Here is a 19,416-nt window from a genome sequence, read left to right as displayed (position 1 = left end):
AACATATTAGTTCATGTTAATTTGGTTCGATGTGAATACATTAGGTTGGTTAAATTTCAATATATTAGCTTGGTTCAATAATTAAAATATGGTTCTATGTAAAAAAAATCAATTTGGATCAATGCAAAATTTAAAGTTTCAGCCAAGTCTAGTAATATTGTTTATATCAACATAAAAGTATCAGGTCATATCAAGTGACTCAATTTGGATTCTATGAAGTCAAATATTTTGGATGTGACAATTGGACATCATTTTTTAAAATTTGAATAGGGTTATTCTTTTTACAGTGTATGATTTTAAAATTGACAATTTATATTTGCATTTAAAGTTATGAAATATGATTCATCGTGGTTGTTACAGTAACAAATACTTTTATATACTTTATACTTTTTCTACTCGGATTGTATGTTTTTTGTCTGATTTTTGATCAATTGTGTTAATACAGTATGTCAAAATGAAAACTTAAAATTAAGTGTATATGTAAAATTAAAAGTAGTCAAAAACGGCCAATTATACCCTGGACCCCAGAGGGTTAAACTTTTTTTTAAGTAATGCAATAGTTACAAGATTCTAAAAGTCATTAATTACTAGGAAAAGTAACTCAGCTACTAACTCAGTTACATTTTTGATGAAGTAACTAGTAACTATAATTAATTACTTTTTCAAAGTAACTTGCCCAACACTGGTAATAACTAATAATGATTAATATAATAATAACTTTAATATTGGCCATATTACATTTACATTACCAGTGAAGTGACTTTAGTGTCATGAACAACATTAGCTAATTGTTATGTATTAGCTAATCGTCAAACAACTGTTCAGTACAGAAATGAAGCCCAACAATCATGTTTTTACAGTCCTGTGGTTTCAGCCTCAGATACTTATCAAATCAAACAGAGCTCATGTAAAACAAACAGATGAACAAAAGAAATTTGTCCTTCATTTCTGTCAAACAATGCCAGATGAAATGTTTCCAGCAGTTATTATCATGGTTGCTAGGCAACATGAGCAGTGCAATGGAAGCTAGACATCCTATTTCACAAGCATCGCACTTCCGGCCTTCTCGGTCTACAGTGAAGGCCTTATCCTCCAAAGGATGCAAACCCTGAATTGGGAAAAAGCCTATGTGTTAATAGTCCTCTCTGCATTGAATCGTATCTGTTATTAATCTCTGTCTCTCATCCACAACATGTCTTTATCCTGTCTTCCTTCTCTCACCCTCCCTGAGCCTGGTTCTGTCGGAGGTTTCTTCCTGTTAAAAGGGAGTTTTTCCTTCCCACTGTCACCAAAGTGCTTGCTCATAGGGGGTCATATGACTGTTATTATTGTAGGATCTACCTTGAGGCGACTGTTGCTGTGATTTGGCGCTGTATAAATAGAACTGCAGTGAACATGTTTGACTCTCCTGCTTTGAAGCAGCTGCTCCTGATTGATCAATGCAAACAATGCACTGATTGATTTAAGGAGGAGCAGCGTGCAGTGGTTCTGCAGTTACACACAGCAGGTTTGTTTGTACACTAAACAACACACACACACCGCCACGGTGTGTGTGTGTGTGTGTGTGTGTGTGAGCGCGCGCGCGCGCGTACTCACCGACACCACCACGGTGTCCTCTCCGTTAAATTTCGGGATGTTTTTGTCTCCGCGGTTCCGCTCCGCCTCGTTCAGCGGCCTGAAGCGACACATCACCTTCACCCCGCACACGCCACCCTCCGCCGCCTCCATCACCGACAAGAAGCACCGACACGCACGCGGAAACACACACAAACCGGGAGGCTCGGCTCTGGTTCGGGTCCACACGGTCCGCTCAGAGGCTGCGATCTCCGGTTACTGCTTCTCCATCAGGAGGCTGAAGGCTCCACCTCTCACAGGTCCACCCTGGACCACCGAGCCGCAAAGAACCATGGGACATGAAGTCCTCCTTCACATCCAGCGTGAACATGATTTAGTTCGGGTTAAAGCCAATGGGTCATATTTGACTCATGACGTTTTAGGCTCTTTAAGACTTCATCGACTTTTCCCCTGAAAAACAAAATTGATACAAAATAAAACTCATATAAACATTTATACTTTTTTTTTTTTATTCGTCAGAAGGGTTTTTAAAATAAGTGAATAGAACAAAGTTTATTAATTTAGAAATAAATGTGTGATAAGGTGGAACAGTGGTTAGCACTGCTGCCTCATAAGAGGAACAGGATGGCGGTTTGGCCCCCACCTGGGCGGGGCCTTTGTTGTGGAGTGTGCAGGTTCTCTCCAGGTGCTTCTCCCACAGTTGTGTAACAGGTGTCGTTAGTGCACTGAAAAAAATGTTTTGTTCAATTTACTCAATTTTTTTATGACAAGTGGTTGCACGAAATAAATTTGTTTGAATCCAGAAATATTTTTTAAGTACACTGAATTTAATTTAAGCGAGTAAAACCAACATATATTTTTAAGCTACTTTAACTTAACTGTTGTGGATACGTCTTAGTCAAATATTATTAGTAAGTCCAACTAAGGTCGTGTTAAATGTACCAGAATAATTTGTTTCCTTTACACTTATGTCCCAAACTTATATTCAAATCAATCAAATTGTTAATTTCTCTCTATTTCAATTAAGTTAAGTTTACTTAAAAAATATTGCTTACCCTGATTTGTAGTTTTTAAAAACGTCAATAATGAAAACTACAACATTCTTTCACATCATTTATTAATGCAAAATTTGTTGCAAACAGAATAAGAATCCACATCTCTAAGGGAAATTGCTGCAATTTGTATAATACAAATTACAAAACTTTTGCCTATGAACTAGTAGCTTTAAAAAGCTGTATTCAAACAAAACAGAAACAACAGACAAGAGAAATGTTAACCAATGTTTCTCTTCCTCTAAAAAAGAAAAAAAAAAACCAAACTCCTTACATAAAAGAATAAAACACTACCAGCAGTATAATGTATCACAATTAGAAACTGATGCATCCACAAACTAACCAGTTTCAGACTTGCTGTTCTGCGATCCATATTTAGAAATTGCATTTTAATAAGGTAATTAGACTTAAAATTAAACTTGTGTTTTCCTTACTGCTTATTGACCACTGTCTTTCCATTCTAGTCCTTCCTTGAAGATTCTGAATGTTTTACATATTTTCTGACCTAACATACTCGCTTCAAAACAATTAATAGTCTTTAAAGTGTTACCAGTGTGCTGCAGTGTGGTAATCATGAATGGTTTTTTTTGTTTTTTTAATCCGGTTGAGTTAACACTGATTATACGCAGGGCAGCAGCTATAACTGAATAATTACAAAGTTGCTCTTCAAGCTACTCAAATGTACCACACGTGAAACATTCATTATTGAAAGTTAAAATGTTCAATCGAAACATAACACAGAACAAATGATGGTTGTACAAGAGTTTCACTCCTATTCACAAGAGCACCAGTCATTGGTAATTTACATAACAGCATTCTCTTGATGTGTTATTTTAGAAATCTTCCTATCCAGTAGCAATTTTGTTCTTCAGCCCAAAGACTTTGGGGGAGAGCTTTTCACCATCGAATCCCATCAACACTTTCTAAATGAATTCATAATAGTCCTTCAATTCCTTGGGGAAGGCTAGGTTTAGTGCATAGATTACTCCAAGCATCAATGCACAAGCTTGGGCCAGAGATCCAATGTTGTCCATGACTATCTCCCCTTCAACAAATATTCCAATGTCATCATAATGTCCATTTTGTCCATCCTCCCTGTTGATGACATAAATGCCCATGGTGTGCTTCTTCAGGTCTCTCTGGATATCATCTCCTTCAATGTCCTAAACATTTAATAAAAAGGTAAAAGAAAAAACAATTAACTCTACAATTAAATTCCAATCTAGTCGTTTGTGTGTGTGTGTGTGTGTGTGTGTGTGTGTGTGTAATACACACACACAGATATCTATCTAAAAAGTGTGTGTATAGATGACTTACAATGACTTAAATGACTTACAAAGAACTCCCGAATAAGGCTTCCGTCCTCTTCACCAAGGTAGAGGCAAAGTGCCCTGAGAACTGCTTCCCTTTTCACTTTAACATCACTTTCAGCCTGTTTAAAGAGAGTTGCTGATTAAACCAATTTGGAAAAAAGAACAATGTCTGACATTCGCAATAAGTAAATTTTATCATATGTCAGTTCAAACATAGTAAATAAAATTTATATATGAAATTTCAAAATTTAGATTGCTTGGCTGGTCACCTAAAACGGCTTATTGGACTCACCAGTGACCTGCCACTTAAGACAAAAGAAATCCAAATAGAATTTGCAATATTCAGATTTACCTCTTGCATGATCTGCAAGTGGTGGGCAAGTTTCTGCCCAGAAACACCGCCCTTCTTCTGGAAAACTGTCATCAACTGAGGTGTAATTCTGTCTAACTGTGCCGCGAAGGTCATCTCCAGTTGAAGTGTTGTAATACACTGGAATTCAGCATTTACCTGTATCACACACACACACACACACACACACACACACACAAGACTGGTGCTTAATCATTGGTATGATTATTTTGTTATTTCTTCATTAAATGCTACAATGCAATTGCCATCACTTCATAAAGCATGATTATCATATGGGTTAGTATACAGTGGGTGAAGGATGTTACTACTGTTAATCAAAGAAGAAATGAATGGCATCAGTCCATTTAACGGGTTTAAAGGGTTTTAAAAAGCAGATATTTGTCTGTTTCAGGTGGTTGGCAACACATTTTCCTGTGCTCTTTGTCCACTGGTGGGAGTGTCTCACCTGTGAGGTCAGCGGGGCAGAACTCTGCCATCAGCAACAGAGAGCAGAGAAAATTTAGATGTGCAACTAAAAACATGCTTGCCATGTAAGCCCCAAACATCTCTGAAATTGCTCTGCAAACTTCAGAGTACTTATACTTCAGGAGTCCTGTGGGTACCGTAAAGACTCATGTATGCAAACAAACCACATTTTTTTTTGCAATCTGATCCTTTTTCTCTTGGCTGTTTCCTTCAGGGATCACCACAGTGAATGATCCACCTCCATCTAACCCTATGCTCTGCATCCTCTTAACTCACAAGAACTAAATTCCTGTTTTTCATTTCACTTTCGCAAGTTTTTTTTTTCTTTTGTCCTGGATAAAAGAAATTTAATCATATATATTAATTGATATTAATTAATATCAATATTAATAATCACAAGAACCCTTAAGATGAGATAGATAAACTTGTCCCTGCAATACTGTGACAAATACTGTTGTGATAAATATGTAAGGAATTTGCATGTACTTACCAAAATAACACCATCTTCTTGAATAAACAGTAACACATAAGGGGAAGAAAATCTGCCAGAAAAGGAAGACAAATAAAAAAAAAAAAAACTTTAGAAAGACAAACAATTACCGTTTCCAAGCCATTAGTGCATTACTTCATGATACTCCCTTGTAACAAAACAAATCTTACTTGTGCCTCTGTGCAAACTACAGATGGCACGATACCACTTTTTTATGTCCGATACCGATATCATAAATTTGATTATCTGCCGATGCCGATATGAATCCGATATAGTGTATTTTATAATAAATAAAACTGTTTTTATAAATATTTTGCTGCATTTTGTATAAGTTCATACTCTGTTTTAAAAACAAAACATTAAAGCTATTCTGTTATACCTGTATGCAAAAAATACACTGCACCCAAAATATTTTATACTTCAGCAATACTGATCAACCTAAAAAACTTACACCATCCTCCTTATTCAGGTATTCTAAACAGTACATAGAAATATTAAACTAACTAATAGGACTGCCAACTCCCAGCAAAAATATTAGGAAACCACCCCGCACCCTTCGCCTGATAATGCTTAATTGACGTAATCTACTTTAATGCACAGAAATCAATTATTTTTCTATAATAATTTGATTCAACATTTTTCTTCAATACAGTTGCAGACAGCGCAGACAGCGTACCTTCCCAAAGGAAAAAGTGCTATATGTACTACTATTACTAGGGCATATATTAGACTTAATATTTACTACATACAATAATGGATCTCTATACATTTAACCAGATCACCACTTTGGTAGTAAGATTTAGAATAATTATTTATTAAAAGCTAGACATTTTAAATGAGAATAAGAAAGAAATTATGTCTTTGTGTCTCCCTTTCCCTGTTAATGCCCTACCTGGCCCCCTGGCAAAACTTTGCTAGATCCGCCCCTGCACAGTTACCAGATGTCAGCTACCTAAAAAAGGATCCTGGAGTTATTTGTCTCTCAGAAACAGTTCATAACTTCCCTTCAACTCATTCATGTGACCTAAAATGTAAACCTGTTTCTCCATCACCTGTTCAGCTCTGATGATTCAGTAAAAACTTCTCCTGGTTTCACCTTCATGTTTCCTTCTCACCACATATCCAAACTATCATGACCAGCAGCTATTACGGCTGTGGCTCCAGAAAACATAAGCGGATACTAGAAGTAATATTAAAAAAATTCTAGCAACAGCTTATCAAGCTTAAACGTGCTGCTGTTGTTTATCTGCCGTTTTCCTCTTTCTAGCGCAAACTGGGTGACTAACAAATGAGAGAGACTAGCGACAGAAAAGCCGATCACCTGATAATCGATCAGTTTCATGATTGAAGTAGCAACAGGAGAGGGAGGGGGGAGAATGAGGGAAGAAGTTTTAGCTGTTCAGCATGAAGACACCGAATAACTCCAGCTTTGTGTCTTTTTTCATTCTAGCTGAAGTATAAAACAAATCGCTTCCTTTCCCCCTCAATACAAAACTCCGACAGCCAGTCCAGCTGTGGCTCCATACATCGGTTGTTAAGCTCAACATGGAAATACTATGCAAACATAAAGAGATGAACTTACACACTTGCTTTACTTCTCTGTGTTAGTTTTCTCTGAGATTAAATGCAGCGGTTTGGAAGCACGTAGCGAGGCTTTAAATGCTAAACCAGACCGCTGACAGGTCTTGCACTCAACAGCTCTATCAAGTGAAGCAACTTCTTTTCTGAGTTAATTTCAGTTCTGACAAACATCACTCTCAGTGCCTTTTGATCTCACATTTTTGGCAACCACTGAGTTATTCTCCTCCACAGTTTACAACCATTATTTTTTTCTGCACAAAAGACGTTGTGCAACGCCAATCCTACTTATTTCCTACTGCACCCCTGACTGTGCAGGTGCGTTCAGAAGCCCCCTCCCCCGCCCGACTATTCCTTAATGCCAATGTTGTGGCGGGAGGGACGATTTCTCAACTTAAAACTGCAGGCGACTGTACAGTGAACTTTACAGCTAACTACAGAGAAATTGCCTCGTTCCATAATTTGTTAGTACAAAGTGTGCCACAAGAACTAAGCTAAAAACATATGACATTTTAACGCATCAATACAATTACTCTTTTAATAGAGCAGTAGCTAATAGAGCACATAGCTAGCTTAAGTCAAATTCATGACAAAGTTCAGAGGTGTACAACTACTTAGACTTCTTTCTCCATGTGCACACGTCTTAAAGAGTCAACATGCTTTGACTGAGGTAAAAAAATAAAACAAAACCGACCGTAAAAGGTTTACTTACCGAAGCTAGACCACCTTTATATGAAGTTGTGCGATTAACTTGAGCCCGCTTGCAGCACACAAAGAGTCCGCTTCTTCAGTCCGCGTGCAAAATGGTGGCCTGTCCTAACGCATGCGCAAAATGGCCCAGCAGGAGGCTATGAAAAACATACTTAAGCATTTTGAGCTACATTTAATTAACTAAAATTAATTGGATTAAAACGCAGGGAATGTATTCTGGAGTTACTCGAATTATATATGTAGACAGGAATTACTCATTTGAATTGAAAAGATATACCAAAATATAATATGCTATATTTAAAAGGAGACAATATCACTTTTTTCAGTGTGGGGTGATTCTAAATTAGCCATAGGTGTGAATATGAGTGCAAATGGTTGTCTCTCTCTCTCCCTCTCTCTGTGTGACCCTGTGACAGACCGTACCTGCCTCTTGCCCTATGGAAGCTGGGCTAGCCTCCAGTTCCCGCCCCCGAGACCCTGACGAGGACAAGCAGAAGAGGATTGGTGGATTTTCAGAAGGCTTGAGAAACATTCCCGTTTCAAAAATCAGAATTTTCTGACAACTTCATGATTAGAATAAATAATTAACCCGATAAATCAGAGTATGCTCAGGGTCATTGATGATCTGATCTCTAGAAGTATTCGGTTACGCTCCTGGAGTAACGGTATTAACACCACTGTGTAGAAATACTCAATTAGGACAGTTTTTTACTTTCTAACCATAAATTCAGTATGACACACCCCTGTATCAGCTGTTTTCTGTTTAAAATGGAATAAAGATTACATTATATTTAAGTAGGCAGACCTACCCAGCACATGTTGTTAGTAACATCTGGATGGATGGGTGGACATTTTATTAGAACATATTAAATTTCACAGTAAATTAGTTTTGAGTCCCCAGAAAGGCGTCAATACTCGGTATGCTAAATATGCCGGCAGAATGAGGGTTAACATATATCAACATATAAATTTTAATTCAAATTTAATTTAGTTGGCAAATATCTGAAAACAGAAGAAACATGTGTGCCTGTGATCAGTATATCCACTGATCTACGTTCCACTCGTCATGCGTCTCCAGTTCATCCTCTGACTGAAGGAGGTCGAGCTACATCGCCCACGCTACGCATCAAAACACCTCTAATCTGAGCGTGCTCGGAGATTGAACATGATGTTCCCGTCGTCACCTCGATTACTACTGAGTGATGATCTCAGACTGCTTCAAAACATAAACAATCAGAAGAGGTTGGACGACTGATGACCAATCAGAGGACATGATGATTTTCATAAACAGATCAAACTCTCTTACATCACAGACTGTACAACAACAGCATCAATAATAATAATGATAATAATAATGATGACCACAGAGTTAAATGTTCTGGTTTCTTCTTCTGCAGCAGAACATGATTCACTGTTAGGTTTGTGGGATAAACAGGATACAGTGAAGAAATTCACTTCCGAGCCTTTTTCACACCTTGGCTCATGTGATGAGACACATGGTCAGCAGTGGGTCAAAAAGGTACAACTCCCACTATGGGTTAAATACCTGCGACGCTCCACCATCTGGTTTTAGAACTGAAGAAGCTTCAGTCTGTGAAACATCTTCAGGAATCAGAAATACATCCAGTCGTTTCCTTAGATCACCTTGACCTGGAGGACTGAGAACCTACAGACACAATTCCTCCTCTTTGATCAAACCCCACAGGCAGTCAGGCTGCTGCCATCACCACTGCTTTCATTTTGGGGTTTACCAGCAGGGGGCAGTGTTTCACACAGCACGCTGCTGCTCTAAAAAGCATTTGAATCACAGTGCAGCTGTTCCTTTATTGCCATTGGCTCAGCACAGGACTTGCAGCACACACACTTCCTGGTTCAACCTTCCAGTCTCAGGACCAGGACCACACTAACACCAGGTATCAAACCCCCAACTCTTCACACGTGAACCCCTGAGCCAATAAAAGACAAAGCAGTAATCTCAAAAAGTGGATTCTGTTCATCTGGACCTTTCATCATCAGCCAGGTAACATCTTCAGTCTCAGCTGACTGCAGGTTTCCCACCTTATAAACATGACATTTGTATGATGACTGACACTAGCACCACTGAACAATGGGCTGGGAGGTTAGTTCCTTGAGCTCTTCCGTGTTGTGCCATCCGTTTAGTCGGAGGTTGTTTGGTTTCTGTGATTTTGTTAATAAGGTTGGAAACCTGTAGTCATCTGATGTAAAGTTTCTCCCACTGAAAACATCCAGATGAACACGTCTGCCCAGATGTTTGCAGCTGTTTGTCCTGGACACAGTACTGCACTTTACGGTTGCTCTCTTCTTTTGTGCAATAAAAATAAAGGTCACATCCATATCTATCGATCGCTGTAGACCGCTCCACCATTCTCGTCCTTCCACACACCAACTGAAATCAGATGATTGTAGCAGGAAGAAAAAAAACAAACCTGTTTGTTTCCTTTCTATCTGCAAAGAACCGAAGAGCCTTTGTGGCACACAAACAACAGAACAAACAACAAATTACTGAATTTAGAGTAATTCAGTAATTTTGAGTACAGTAAAGCATTACTTTGTTGATGCAGACTTTAAAGTTAACTGAAGTTTGTAGACCGACTTCACTCTCAGGTGTGTTTGATCCGTCAGGCGTGCAGCTACAGTAACGGCACCTGTGAACTGATGACATCACTCACAGCAGTGATGTCAGAGTGTGATAGTGCCATCAGCTCCATCAGTCCCTGCTGCTCTGTCTGCAGGTGTTTGATCCTCATATACCTGCTGTCAGCACATCTGTCCATGCTTCTGACTCCGCCTCCTTCCTAACCATGCTTAGAGCTGATTGAGAAAGTCTGGATTACCCGATTGAGTTCAGAACAATGATCACGTGACCTGAGCCTGATGTCAGGATATTTGAAACCCATCAGGAAACCCGATCCTCGATTTGCACAGGGACCTGAACGCAACATGTTCTCATCTGAACAGATTCAGCAGTCAGAAAACAGACGCTCTGAATGCAGCACAGGTTTAGTGATGTGTTCGCTGACATCATCGGCTTCATCTGAGGTTAAAACAGTCCTGCTGACCTTTGACCTCCAGCTGCTCAGCTTAAGGTGACACCCAAAGAGTTCAGCTGCTAAATAACCAACCAATCAAAGCCTGTCCTGATGATCAAATGACTTCCTGTTTCTCTAAGAGACTCCTAAGTCTGACCCCGCCTACTCAGATGGCATCACACAGAAGCATGGTCTCCACAGCATGCACGTCTTATGAAGAACTCAGGATCAGTAAACAATGCTGAGGTCAGAGGTCAGCTTACATGTCTCTCTCTCACACACTCACACAGGAAATTAGTGTTTGAAAATAAAAAATACGGCTCTGTTTGTGTTCCTGTAAAACGATTGATGTTTTTATTCTCCGATAATCAATACATCTGATCACATGATTGTTTCCTGATGTCCTCACCTGACTGACTCAGTGAGACCACATGTAGCAGCTTTACTAGAACTGAGTTTGACCCCGAGACGAACCAGAAGGTCAGACCGACCTCTTGGCGGCGAGGACTGAGAGACTAGGTCATCGGAGGTGAAAAGGTTCATGGCGGACGCGATTGTCAGCTCCAGGAGGTGAAAAAATGAATAAAGTTTGTCTCTGTTCCTGATCAGACTTCCTGCTGATGACCCAATCAGCTGTGCTTACCTGCACGAGCCTGTACACCTGTAGCACAGTCACAGGCTTTGTTCTTTTATTCTGACATCTGTACTCTCCATCCTACATGAAGTCTTTTATTTTGGCGTCCCTGCCCTGCTCTGATTGATCATAAGCTTGACTCTTTGGGCGGGTAGTCCACGTTGGTCACCATGGTGACGACCGTGACAATCTCCTCGTGGGCCGTGACGCTCGACTGCTGCATCTGCACGACGCGCTCCTCCACGCAGCCCGCTGACAGCCGCGCCTCCGCCTCATGATCCCAGCACTCCTCCATCGTCTCACAGAGGAGAGCCAGACCCTGCCGGGGGGGCAGAGAGGAGACCTGGATCAGAGGTCAAACATAGCACTTGTTTCTTTATAAACTACACCAGCGGTGAGGTCATCCTGATGCTTCAAACAAATGCATCGGCTGTGGGTAATGTGCTGGTGCATTGTGCGTAGTGACTCACGGCGTGCTTCTGCCAGCACTCTCTGATTGTGGGCCTGAGCTTCTTGTAGACGACCACCTCCTGCATGTCCTCCAGAGACGGATGCTGACCCGCCTCCTCCTCAAAGGCCAGCAGGTACTCATCTACTGGACCTGAACCACAGAAAACCAGGTGTGCGGATCAGTCAATGACAGTCTTCACTTTGCCACACACACACACACACACACACACACACACACACACACACACAGCAGGTGAAGACGTAAACACAGGACGGCGGCGTTGGCCTCCACCGACCACAACGACATGTTCATGTCAGTTTCTTCACATGTCACATAACCATTCTTTGTAAGCAGGTCAAACTTTAACAACCAACCAGGCGTGACCCTGGCCAGGCCTAGGCCGGGGCTGTTGTTAAATTTTGACGTGCTGACCTGGTGAGTCAGGTGACCTTCTGGCGTTTCATACCGTCAGCAGCTTTGCAGCGTGATGCGAGCTCCCACAGCACCAGCCCCACAGCGTACATGTCGATCCTCAGGAAGGAGTCTCTCTGGAAGTTGATGGCGCCCTCCAGGACCTCTGGGGCCATGTACCTCCTGGTCCCCACCTGACACAGACAGGAACCAGATCAGCTGTTTACTGAGGTGATATGACACAACTACAAAGAGCAGAGGAGCTGGTGGAGGGGACATGGATAACATCACTGATATCAATAAAGTTTGAACTTGTTACGCAGCACTTATCTGAAGCCCCGCCCCCTCTGACCTCATGGCAGGTCCTCACACATATTTTAAACCTCTGTAATAACACAACAGCATCTAAATGATGTCATTACTGTGGAGACCGAGCTGTGACCGGTAAATAAACACAGCTCATTTAGAGCCAACCTCAAAGCTTCTACTAATATGTAAACGCAGTGAGTTTATCACACCATCCGCTCTGCAGCTTCACCTCCTCAAACCCTCTGATTGGCCGCTCTGCTCTCATTTCTCTCTTTGGTTCCCCACACTCTGGACACTGCTCCGTTCAGCTACGCCTCCCCTGCTGTGCACAGCTGCAATCAGGCCAGCTCAACATCCCAGCACTAATTATTCTTCTTTTATCAAACATCCTTGAATATTTACCCATCAGCCACCAGATGGAGCTATTTGCTTCTTCCTAACCCAGACTGTCCTCACCTGGACCTCAGTGTACCTGGAACTCCATCATGCATTTGCTAAACACTCTTAGATATTTCTGTTTCCACTGACTGTTACACTGTCACTGCTGTAATGACAAAGCGTGACAGAGGCGTAGCTCAGGTGGACACACCTGTCCATGAGCGTCACCTGGAGACTTTCCCGCCTCAAACCTGAGAGCGAGGCCAAAGTCGGCGATGCAGGCAGTCAGGTCGGACTTAAGCAGGACGTTCTTACTCTTGAAGTCCCTGAAAAACACACAGAGCTGTCAGGCAGGTGTGTGTGTGTGTGTGTGTGTGTGTGTGTGTGCCTGTACGCTCGTACCTGTGTGCGATGGCGGGTTTGTATGCAGGTATGTCTTCGTGCAGGTAGGCCAGGCCTCGGGACATAGACTGAGCGATCCGACACAGTTCAGACCAGGAGAGAACGTTGGCTTTAAGATGGTCAGTCAAGGAACCCTGAAAACACGTCATGGAGAACACAGAGTGAAGACTGAGGGTCAGAGGTCAAATTTGTTAGAGTGACTCAGTCTTCTGTCCACACATTCACAAACTGAACCCGCTCCAACTCGTCTACGCTCCACGTTCTTCCAGGTTCTAATGGAGTTTTAGGAGTGTTCTGCAGTTCCACCTCCAGCCTGCGGGGGTCACTGTTACCTTGTGATGGTAGGCGGTGACAAGCCACAGCTCCGTTTCCAGCTCGCTGCCTCTCTTCTCAGCGCCGAGGAACTGCAGCAGGTTCTCGTGTCTCATCCCGCTCAGGCTAAAGATCTCAAACTCGTTCTGCCAAGACTGACGCTCCTGAGCACAGGTCAGAGGTCAGAGTAGTCAGGGGCGTGGCCCAACTGTGACCTCACACAGAGGTAATTTCTCAACATGTGCTCTTGTGAGACATCAATTCAAAGGGTTAGGTTGCATTTCATCTGAAAATATGTGTTATTGTAGAATCTACTTTACAATATGAAGCTCCTTGAAGCGACTGGTGTTGTGATTTGGTGCTGTGGAAATAAAACTGAACTGAAACTCAAAAGTGGCCGTGGTGGAGGAGAGCGGCTAAAACTGTGAGAGAAGTTTGAAATGTGCCCGTTTCTGTGACACAAAGTAACTCTTAAGACGTTTCAGGCGAGAATGTAGATACGGATATTTCCAAACATCACCTCCCTCTGGGCGAACGGCCAGTTTGCCTCGCCAGGTGTCACCTGACCAAAAGGTCGAGGCTTATTCTCCCTGACTCCTGCCACATCATTTTTAAATCTCCCCAGGCTTTGGCCACTCAGTGGAGGTTAAACATCATGTTTGGCTTATTTCAGTGTTTTAGAGAAAATCTGTTTGATCAAAACTGGATCGTTGTATTTAACTTTCACGTCTCACTGGAGCGCTGTCACTGTGTTTGGAAACGAATATTCCGCTCATCATTATTCCCTCACGCAGATGTGCTCATGTATATGGAGCAGAAACATCTGGCGCAGCTGCTCATGAAGACTTCACACAAAGGATCAGATAATGTTTTTAACATTTATTCTGTTTCTACGACAATAAACAAAATCATTCTCACATCTGACCCGTTTGTTGTTCTTGTTAAATGAGCAGTGCGAGCTGTGCGTACATGTTTGTGTTTCAGTCATGTGACTGCTGGTGCTCAGCTGTATGAAGGTCATCAGTGTCTGGATGTTAGAAGAGCCGTGAAGACCAACGCTCTGATGCTCCTCTCACAGCCAAGCGTTTTGCCAAAGTGCTTGTAAGCACTTGTGTAGTAAATGGGCTACTTGTATTAACAATATCACACTAAGATTAACGGCACACACACTGACCTGGGCAGGGAAGATCTTGACGGCGACGTGTTCACTGAGCAGCTGAGCCTTCCACACGCAGCCAAAGCGCCCCCTGGCTTTCAGCTCCAGCAACTGCAGAGGCTTCTGTCCCAGGACGGGGGAGGGGGGCAGGGGGCCGGTCTCCTGGGGGAGACAGGTGGAGATCAGAGACAGAGGATACAGGAAAATAAAGAACATCTTGTCAGGGCTGTCGGGCCACACCCACATGGACATGTGTACATTAAAAACACAGAGTGACAGAACCATGAGAGTGGGCTGGCCTAAAGATGGGCGGTGTGGCGTGCTGACACAGTCATGCAGGGCAAGGAAGGAGCGGGACGTGCAGACATCATGTGACACAAAACATAAAGGTGCTCAGAGACCCAAAGTGGGAGAACACAAGGCGGGTGGTGACAGAGCACGCTCAGTGGGTCTCCTTACCTCGACCATGATGTGAAAGGCGTGCTGAGAGGCAAAGAAACAGCTCAGAGTCACACAGACAGGAAGAGGTGGAGCTAACTCACAGCCTCCCTCTGAAACATCTGCATTGCCTCACTACTCCAGCTATGTGTCACCGCCTCCTCGTGTCTTAGCCCCTCCCACCCCAGAGGTGAAGACACAGGTAACAAAAAGAGCATCCATGTCACATGACACAGTCACGTGACAGAGTTGATGATGCTGTTAAAAACTACAACAAACACCAGCTCTGTGTGCTGTTACCATGGAAACAGTGTTTTTCCTGATCACCCTGCGAGTGCTTCAGGTCTTTTATTTTGAACGTCAACCTGACGGTGTTCCTGACTTCCTGATTGGACTAAGCAGCAGGAACGTGTCAGGACAAACACCTGATCAGTACACCTGGCTTCAGTGTTTACCTGGAACGAGTTTGTTCACTTGCTGCTGGGACTTCCTGTAGAACAGACAGCTGATTAAAGCTGTTATGAAGCATTTATTGTAAAAGTTTGTTCCTCATTTTTTAAACTCAGAGCAGGAAGTCACCTGACTGTCACATGACCCACTCCTCACAGAAGGTCTCACCTGTGTGGGCACCAGCACAGGTGGGTAGGCCAGTTTGTGGTGTCGGTACATCCAAAAGGACAGCAGGACGATGATGGCAACGGCCATGATGGGGAGCAGCGAATACATCAGCGCGGTGACCACCGGGGGTCGCAGTGTGAGTGGGATATTTGTCGCTATGGAAACACACACGGAAAAGAGGTTACAACATGAAGTACAGGAGGCTTTTCACTATAAGGTTCCGTTTTAACATCAAAGATTTTCAGAATAAGGTGCGAGATGAGCAGGTACGTACGGGGCAGCGGCGGCGTGTGGTTGCTGTTGGGCAGGTAGAAGAACTTCTGGTTGCACAGACTTCCCTCACAGCAGCAGAAAAAGACGTCAGGGGACTCCTTCCTCTCGACACACTCCCACCTATCAGGAAACAGCACAGATGAGCTGATGCACAGGTGAGGTCACCACACTCAAGTAACCCCCCCCCCCCCCCCCTCCCAATTGATGTCTCCTCCTCACACGCACTAATGTCTTTCAGCTTTATCACTGAACTCTCAAGTGACCTCACACATGAGCTCACACAGGTGAGCTTTTACAGCACCTCTCAGTTCACATATGAAAACTGATCAATTGCTCTGATTGATACATGGGGTGACTGGTGACAGGTAATGGTAAATGGACTGGTTCTTATATAGCGCTTTTCTACTCTGAGCACTCAAAGCGCTTTATACAACTCGCTCATTCACACAAACACTTTTCTAAGTTCTTAGTGCTATCTAACTAATTCGGAGTGTGTGAGTGTGAGCTAGCTCTTCTTCTCCTGAAATCACTCTGGTCCTCCGAGTGAACCTACAGCAACACGTGGGCAAACCAATTCAACTACAGGTAGACATACACCTGAACACACCTGCCCTGAGGGGACTTATAAAATCACCACTCTGTACTCGAACAAAGTCAGGTTCAGGTCTGGGAGCATCATCAATCAATAAACCGATCAGGTCTAAACTCTGCTATCCTCCTGTTGAACCACAGAAGCGCTCCTTTACTTCCTGTTGTTACCTGAGCATGACCTCTCTGGCCCCACCTACCTGTCATAGCAGCTAGGGTCGTCAAGCCAGCAGCCCTGTTTGACCACGGTCACCTGACCGGAGGTGTTCCTCCAGGTGGCGAAGCAGTGCTGCCGCTTATCCTTCTGCCCGGAGCAGATCTCCACGCCGCTGATGTTCCCTCGGCCCTCCACTGAGGAGGAGGAGGAGCTGTAGCTGTACAGCACACAGGTCTGAGTCTGAGTGTGGCCCAGGATTGCACCTGAGGAGGAAGCATACAGCATCGTGAGAGTGACTGAAACAGGTACAGATCAGCTGTTTCCTGTCAGCTCAAGAGCTAATCAATAACTGACCAATATCTGATCAGCAGGTTTTCTGCAGGAGGTTTGAGGTGACCTGTGGTTGAAGATCACCTATATATGATATACACCATTGAAATAAAGCTGCTGGATAGCTGCCCTGGGGCGTTTCAGTGAGCAGACAGCATCACTGACACACAGCTGACTGCTCTAGCCTATCTTAGCTCTGAGCCTGGATTAGGATCAAAGCAGCTCAGAGTTATTTACTGGGGCTTGTTTCCTGTGACATCAGAATTACACTCTGGTTTCTAATTGATTGTGTCTGTGGTGATGATGTTAGAGCCAGGTGTGCTCACCTGAGGAGCAGGTGATTAGGAGGACGCTGAAGGCCAGCCTGGTGGCGGATCCCATGGTGCTGCTCAGATAAATCCTAGTTTCAATCCTAATCCGGGATTACGCTCCCTCTGACTGACAACAGGACTCCGGGCACCGGAACCATGTCCCAGTCCAAGCAGCGGTTGCGGTCCGTTCACCGGGACGCCCCGTGAGAGCACTCGGGAAGAGGGTCCCAGGAGCTGGGCAGGCCCTGAGACATGGTGCGCTGTCAGGAGATCCGGACCTGAGGACCAGTACAGGCTGCTCGCCGGGTTGGAGCGGTGCTGTAAAGGTTTATGCTGCAGAAATCGGTTTATCGACGAACTGACAGGTTATCAATCAGAGGACTGATCTGGAGTAACTCCATCAGCGAACCTCCGGCCATGAAGCACAGTTCACCTTGGACCCCTGCACCATTCTCCGCGAAGCCTCAGCCGTGCTGTGACCCTGGATCAAACTCACCTCCCCACAGAGAGCCGGGCGGAGGTGTAGCCTCAGCCCGCCTCTGATTATCACTGCTCGGTCACACGGATGCTAGCTGGCCCGGCTACCCTTTAGCTTAGCTCCGAGGAGGAAAACCTCAAACCGCATCCGCGTCCCGTCTGTTCGCTCAGCGGGAGGAAGCGCCGTGTGAACGATCCCGGACTGGCTCACAGCGTACAGCCGACCTGTCCGCCTCCCCCTCACCTAGTCTCCGTATTACTTCCACTCCACACTCTGAGGCCGACAGCAGGAGGAAGATGGCGGCTACGCTGCGATCAGCTTGTTTTTTTCACAGTTTTCCAAAGTCACCTGTCACAGCGTACACGATCATCTGACGGGCACCTGCAAAAACCAATAGGATGCCTAGAACAATCCGGAGCCCCATTTATTCACCAATGATTAGCCGTGTTTGTGTGTAGAGCCCATGGAATGAGGGAAAAGCCCCGCCCACTGAAAAGAGGTTGGTGGGCTGTCAGAAAAATGGAGAAAAATAAAAGCGGAAAGAAACCTCCATAAACCAATCAAAATTCAGTAAAACTATTTTTTATTAATTTTTTTTGTACTATAATCCAAATAAAACCTAAAAAATCTAAAAATGCTTTATAAACTTTCTGGCCTTTGAGATTTATACTTTAAACTTGTTTCGTCACTTGGTGGTGGAAACAGCAGTTAGCGACTGAACTAACATCATGTAGGTCCTCAGTAATCCAGGTCATGGTAGTCTAAGGAGCTTGGAAAGAAAAACGTCTGGTCTTCTTTAACATCTTGAAGACATTTCACTTTTCATCCAAGAAGCTTCTTCACTTCTAACACCAAATTCATCTAATTCAAGGATTCAAAGCGTTTGTTGTCATGTGTGCAAGAAAATGCATTACTCTGTACAATGAAATTTTTTTGTCTGCTGTCCACACGCAGACTGGTTAATATGTACAAATAGCTAAAATACAAATAGCATGAATAAATAAATGGAGAAAACATCTGAAGTATTAAATAGATTTATGTGCAAAAGAGCAATATGTGAGATGACCTGATGTACAAAAAATATTATTACTGTTAAAATAGGTCAGCTGTTCAAGAGTCTGATGGCAGTGGGGAAGAAGGAGTTGTTGAGTCGAGATGTTCTGGATTTCACACTTCTAAACCTTTGTCTTGAGGGCAGAAGTGTGAACAGTCCGTGTTGGGGGTGTGTGGGGTCTTTGAGGATGGAGGCAGCTCTCCTCTGGACTGTGCGATGGTAGAAGCTCTGCAGAGAGGGCACCGGGGTCCTGATGATCTTCTCTGCAGTTGTTATCACTCTCTGCAGGCGTTTGCGGTCCATAGCAGTAGTGCTGCTGTACCATGCAGTGATGCAGCTGGTCAGGATGCTCTCCACAATACAGCTGTAGAACCAGCTGAGGATCTTGGCCGACATACCAAATTTCCTCAGCCTCCTCAGGAAATACAGCCGCTGCTGAGCCTTCTTGACCAGCTGTGGGGTGTTCAGTGTCCAGGTGAGGTTCTCAGTGATGTAGACACCCAGGTACCTAA

At 43.6% G+C, this 19,416-nt stretch overlaps 2 protein-coding genes across 3 annotated transcripts in view; both read right to left on the bottom strand.

Annotated features, from left to right (window-relative positions):
* LOC146616724 (kinesin heavy chain-like) overlaps window positions 1-1,728 on the bottom strand; it is a 51,570-nt gene extending 49,842 nt beyond the window's left edge. The window contains exon 1 of the mRNA XM_085375232.1: window positions 1,597-1,728. Within this exon, the coding sequence (XP_085231358.1) occupies window positions 1,597-1,728 (132 nt within the window). The remainder of the gene's footprint in view (window positions 1-1,596) is intronic.
* Window positions 1,729-10,862: 9,134 nt separating this feature from the next.
* LOC146616723 (activin receptor type-2A-like) lies at window positions 10,863-18,168 on the bottom strand. Of its 2 annotated transcripts, none has more exons than XM_085374021.1 (11): window positions 17,388-18,168; window positions 16,775-16,994; window positions 15,988-16,106; window positions 15,714-15,868; window positions 14,676-14,819; window positions 13,522-13,665; window positions 13,190-13,323; window positions 12,999-13,113; window positions 12,156-12,294; window positions 11,709-11,839; window positions 10,863-11,581 (listed from the first exon to the last, which is right to left on the bottom strand). In XM_085374021.1, exons 1-11 carry the CDS (start codon window positions 17,440-17,442, stop codon window positions 11,366-11,368), a joined length of 1,572 nt encoding a protein of 523 aa, XP_085230147.1. In that variant the 5' UTR covers window positions 17,443-18,168; the 3' UTR covers window positions 10,863-11,365. The 2 variants fall into 2 exon arrangements, with proteins under 2 accessions (XP_085230147.1, XP_085230148.1); XM_085374022.1 differs by having other exon boundaries at window positions 10,863-11,557.
* Window positions 18,169-19,416: the final 1,248 nt, after the last annotated feature.

The sequence above is a fragment of the Diplotaxodon limnothrissa genome, linkage group LG16, assembly GCF_057381915.1.
Source record: "Diplotaxodon limnothrissa isolate DT_005_m linkage group LG16, D_limnothrissa_male_GT1.1, whole genome shotgun sequence".
In the NCBI taxonomy this organism is placed as follows: Eukaryota; Metazoa; Chordata; class Actinopteri; order Cichliformes; family Cichlidae; genus Diplotaxodon; species Diplotaxodon limnothrissa.
The sequence above is the reverse complement of the archived record's forward strand: the minus strand, read 5'-3'. Positions and strand labels throughout refer to the sequence as shown.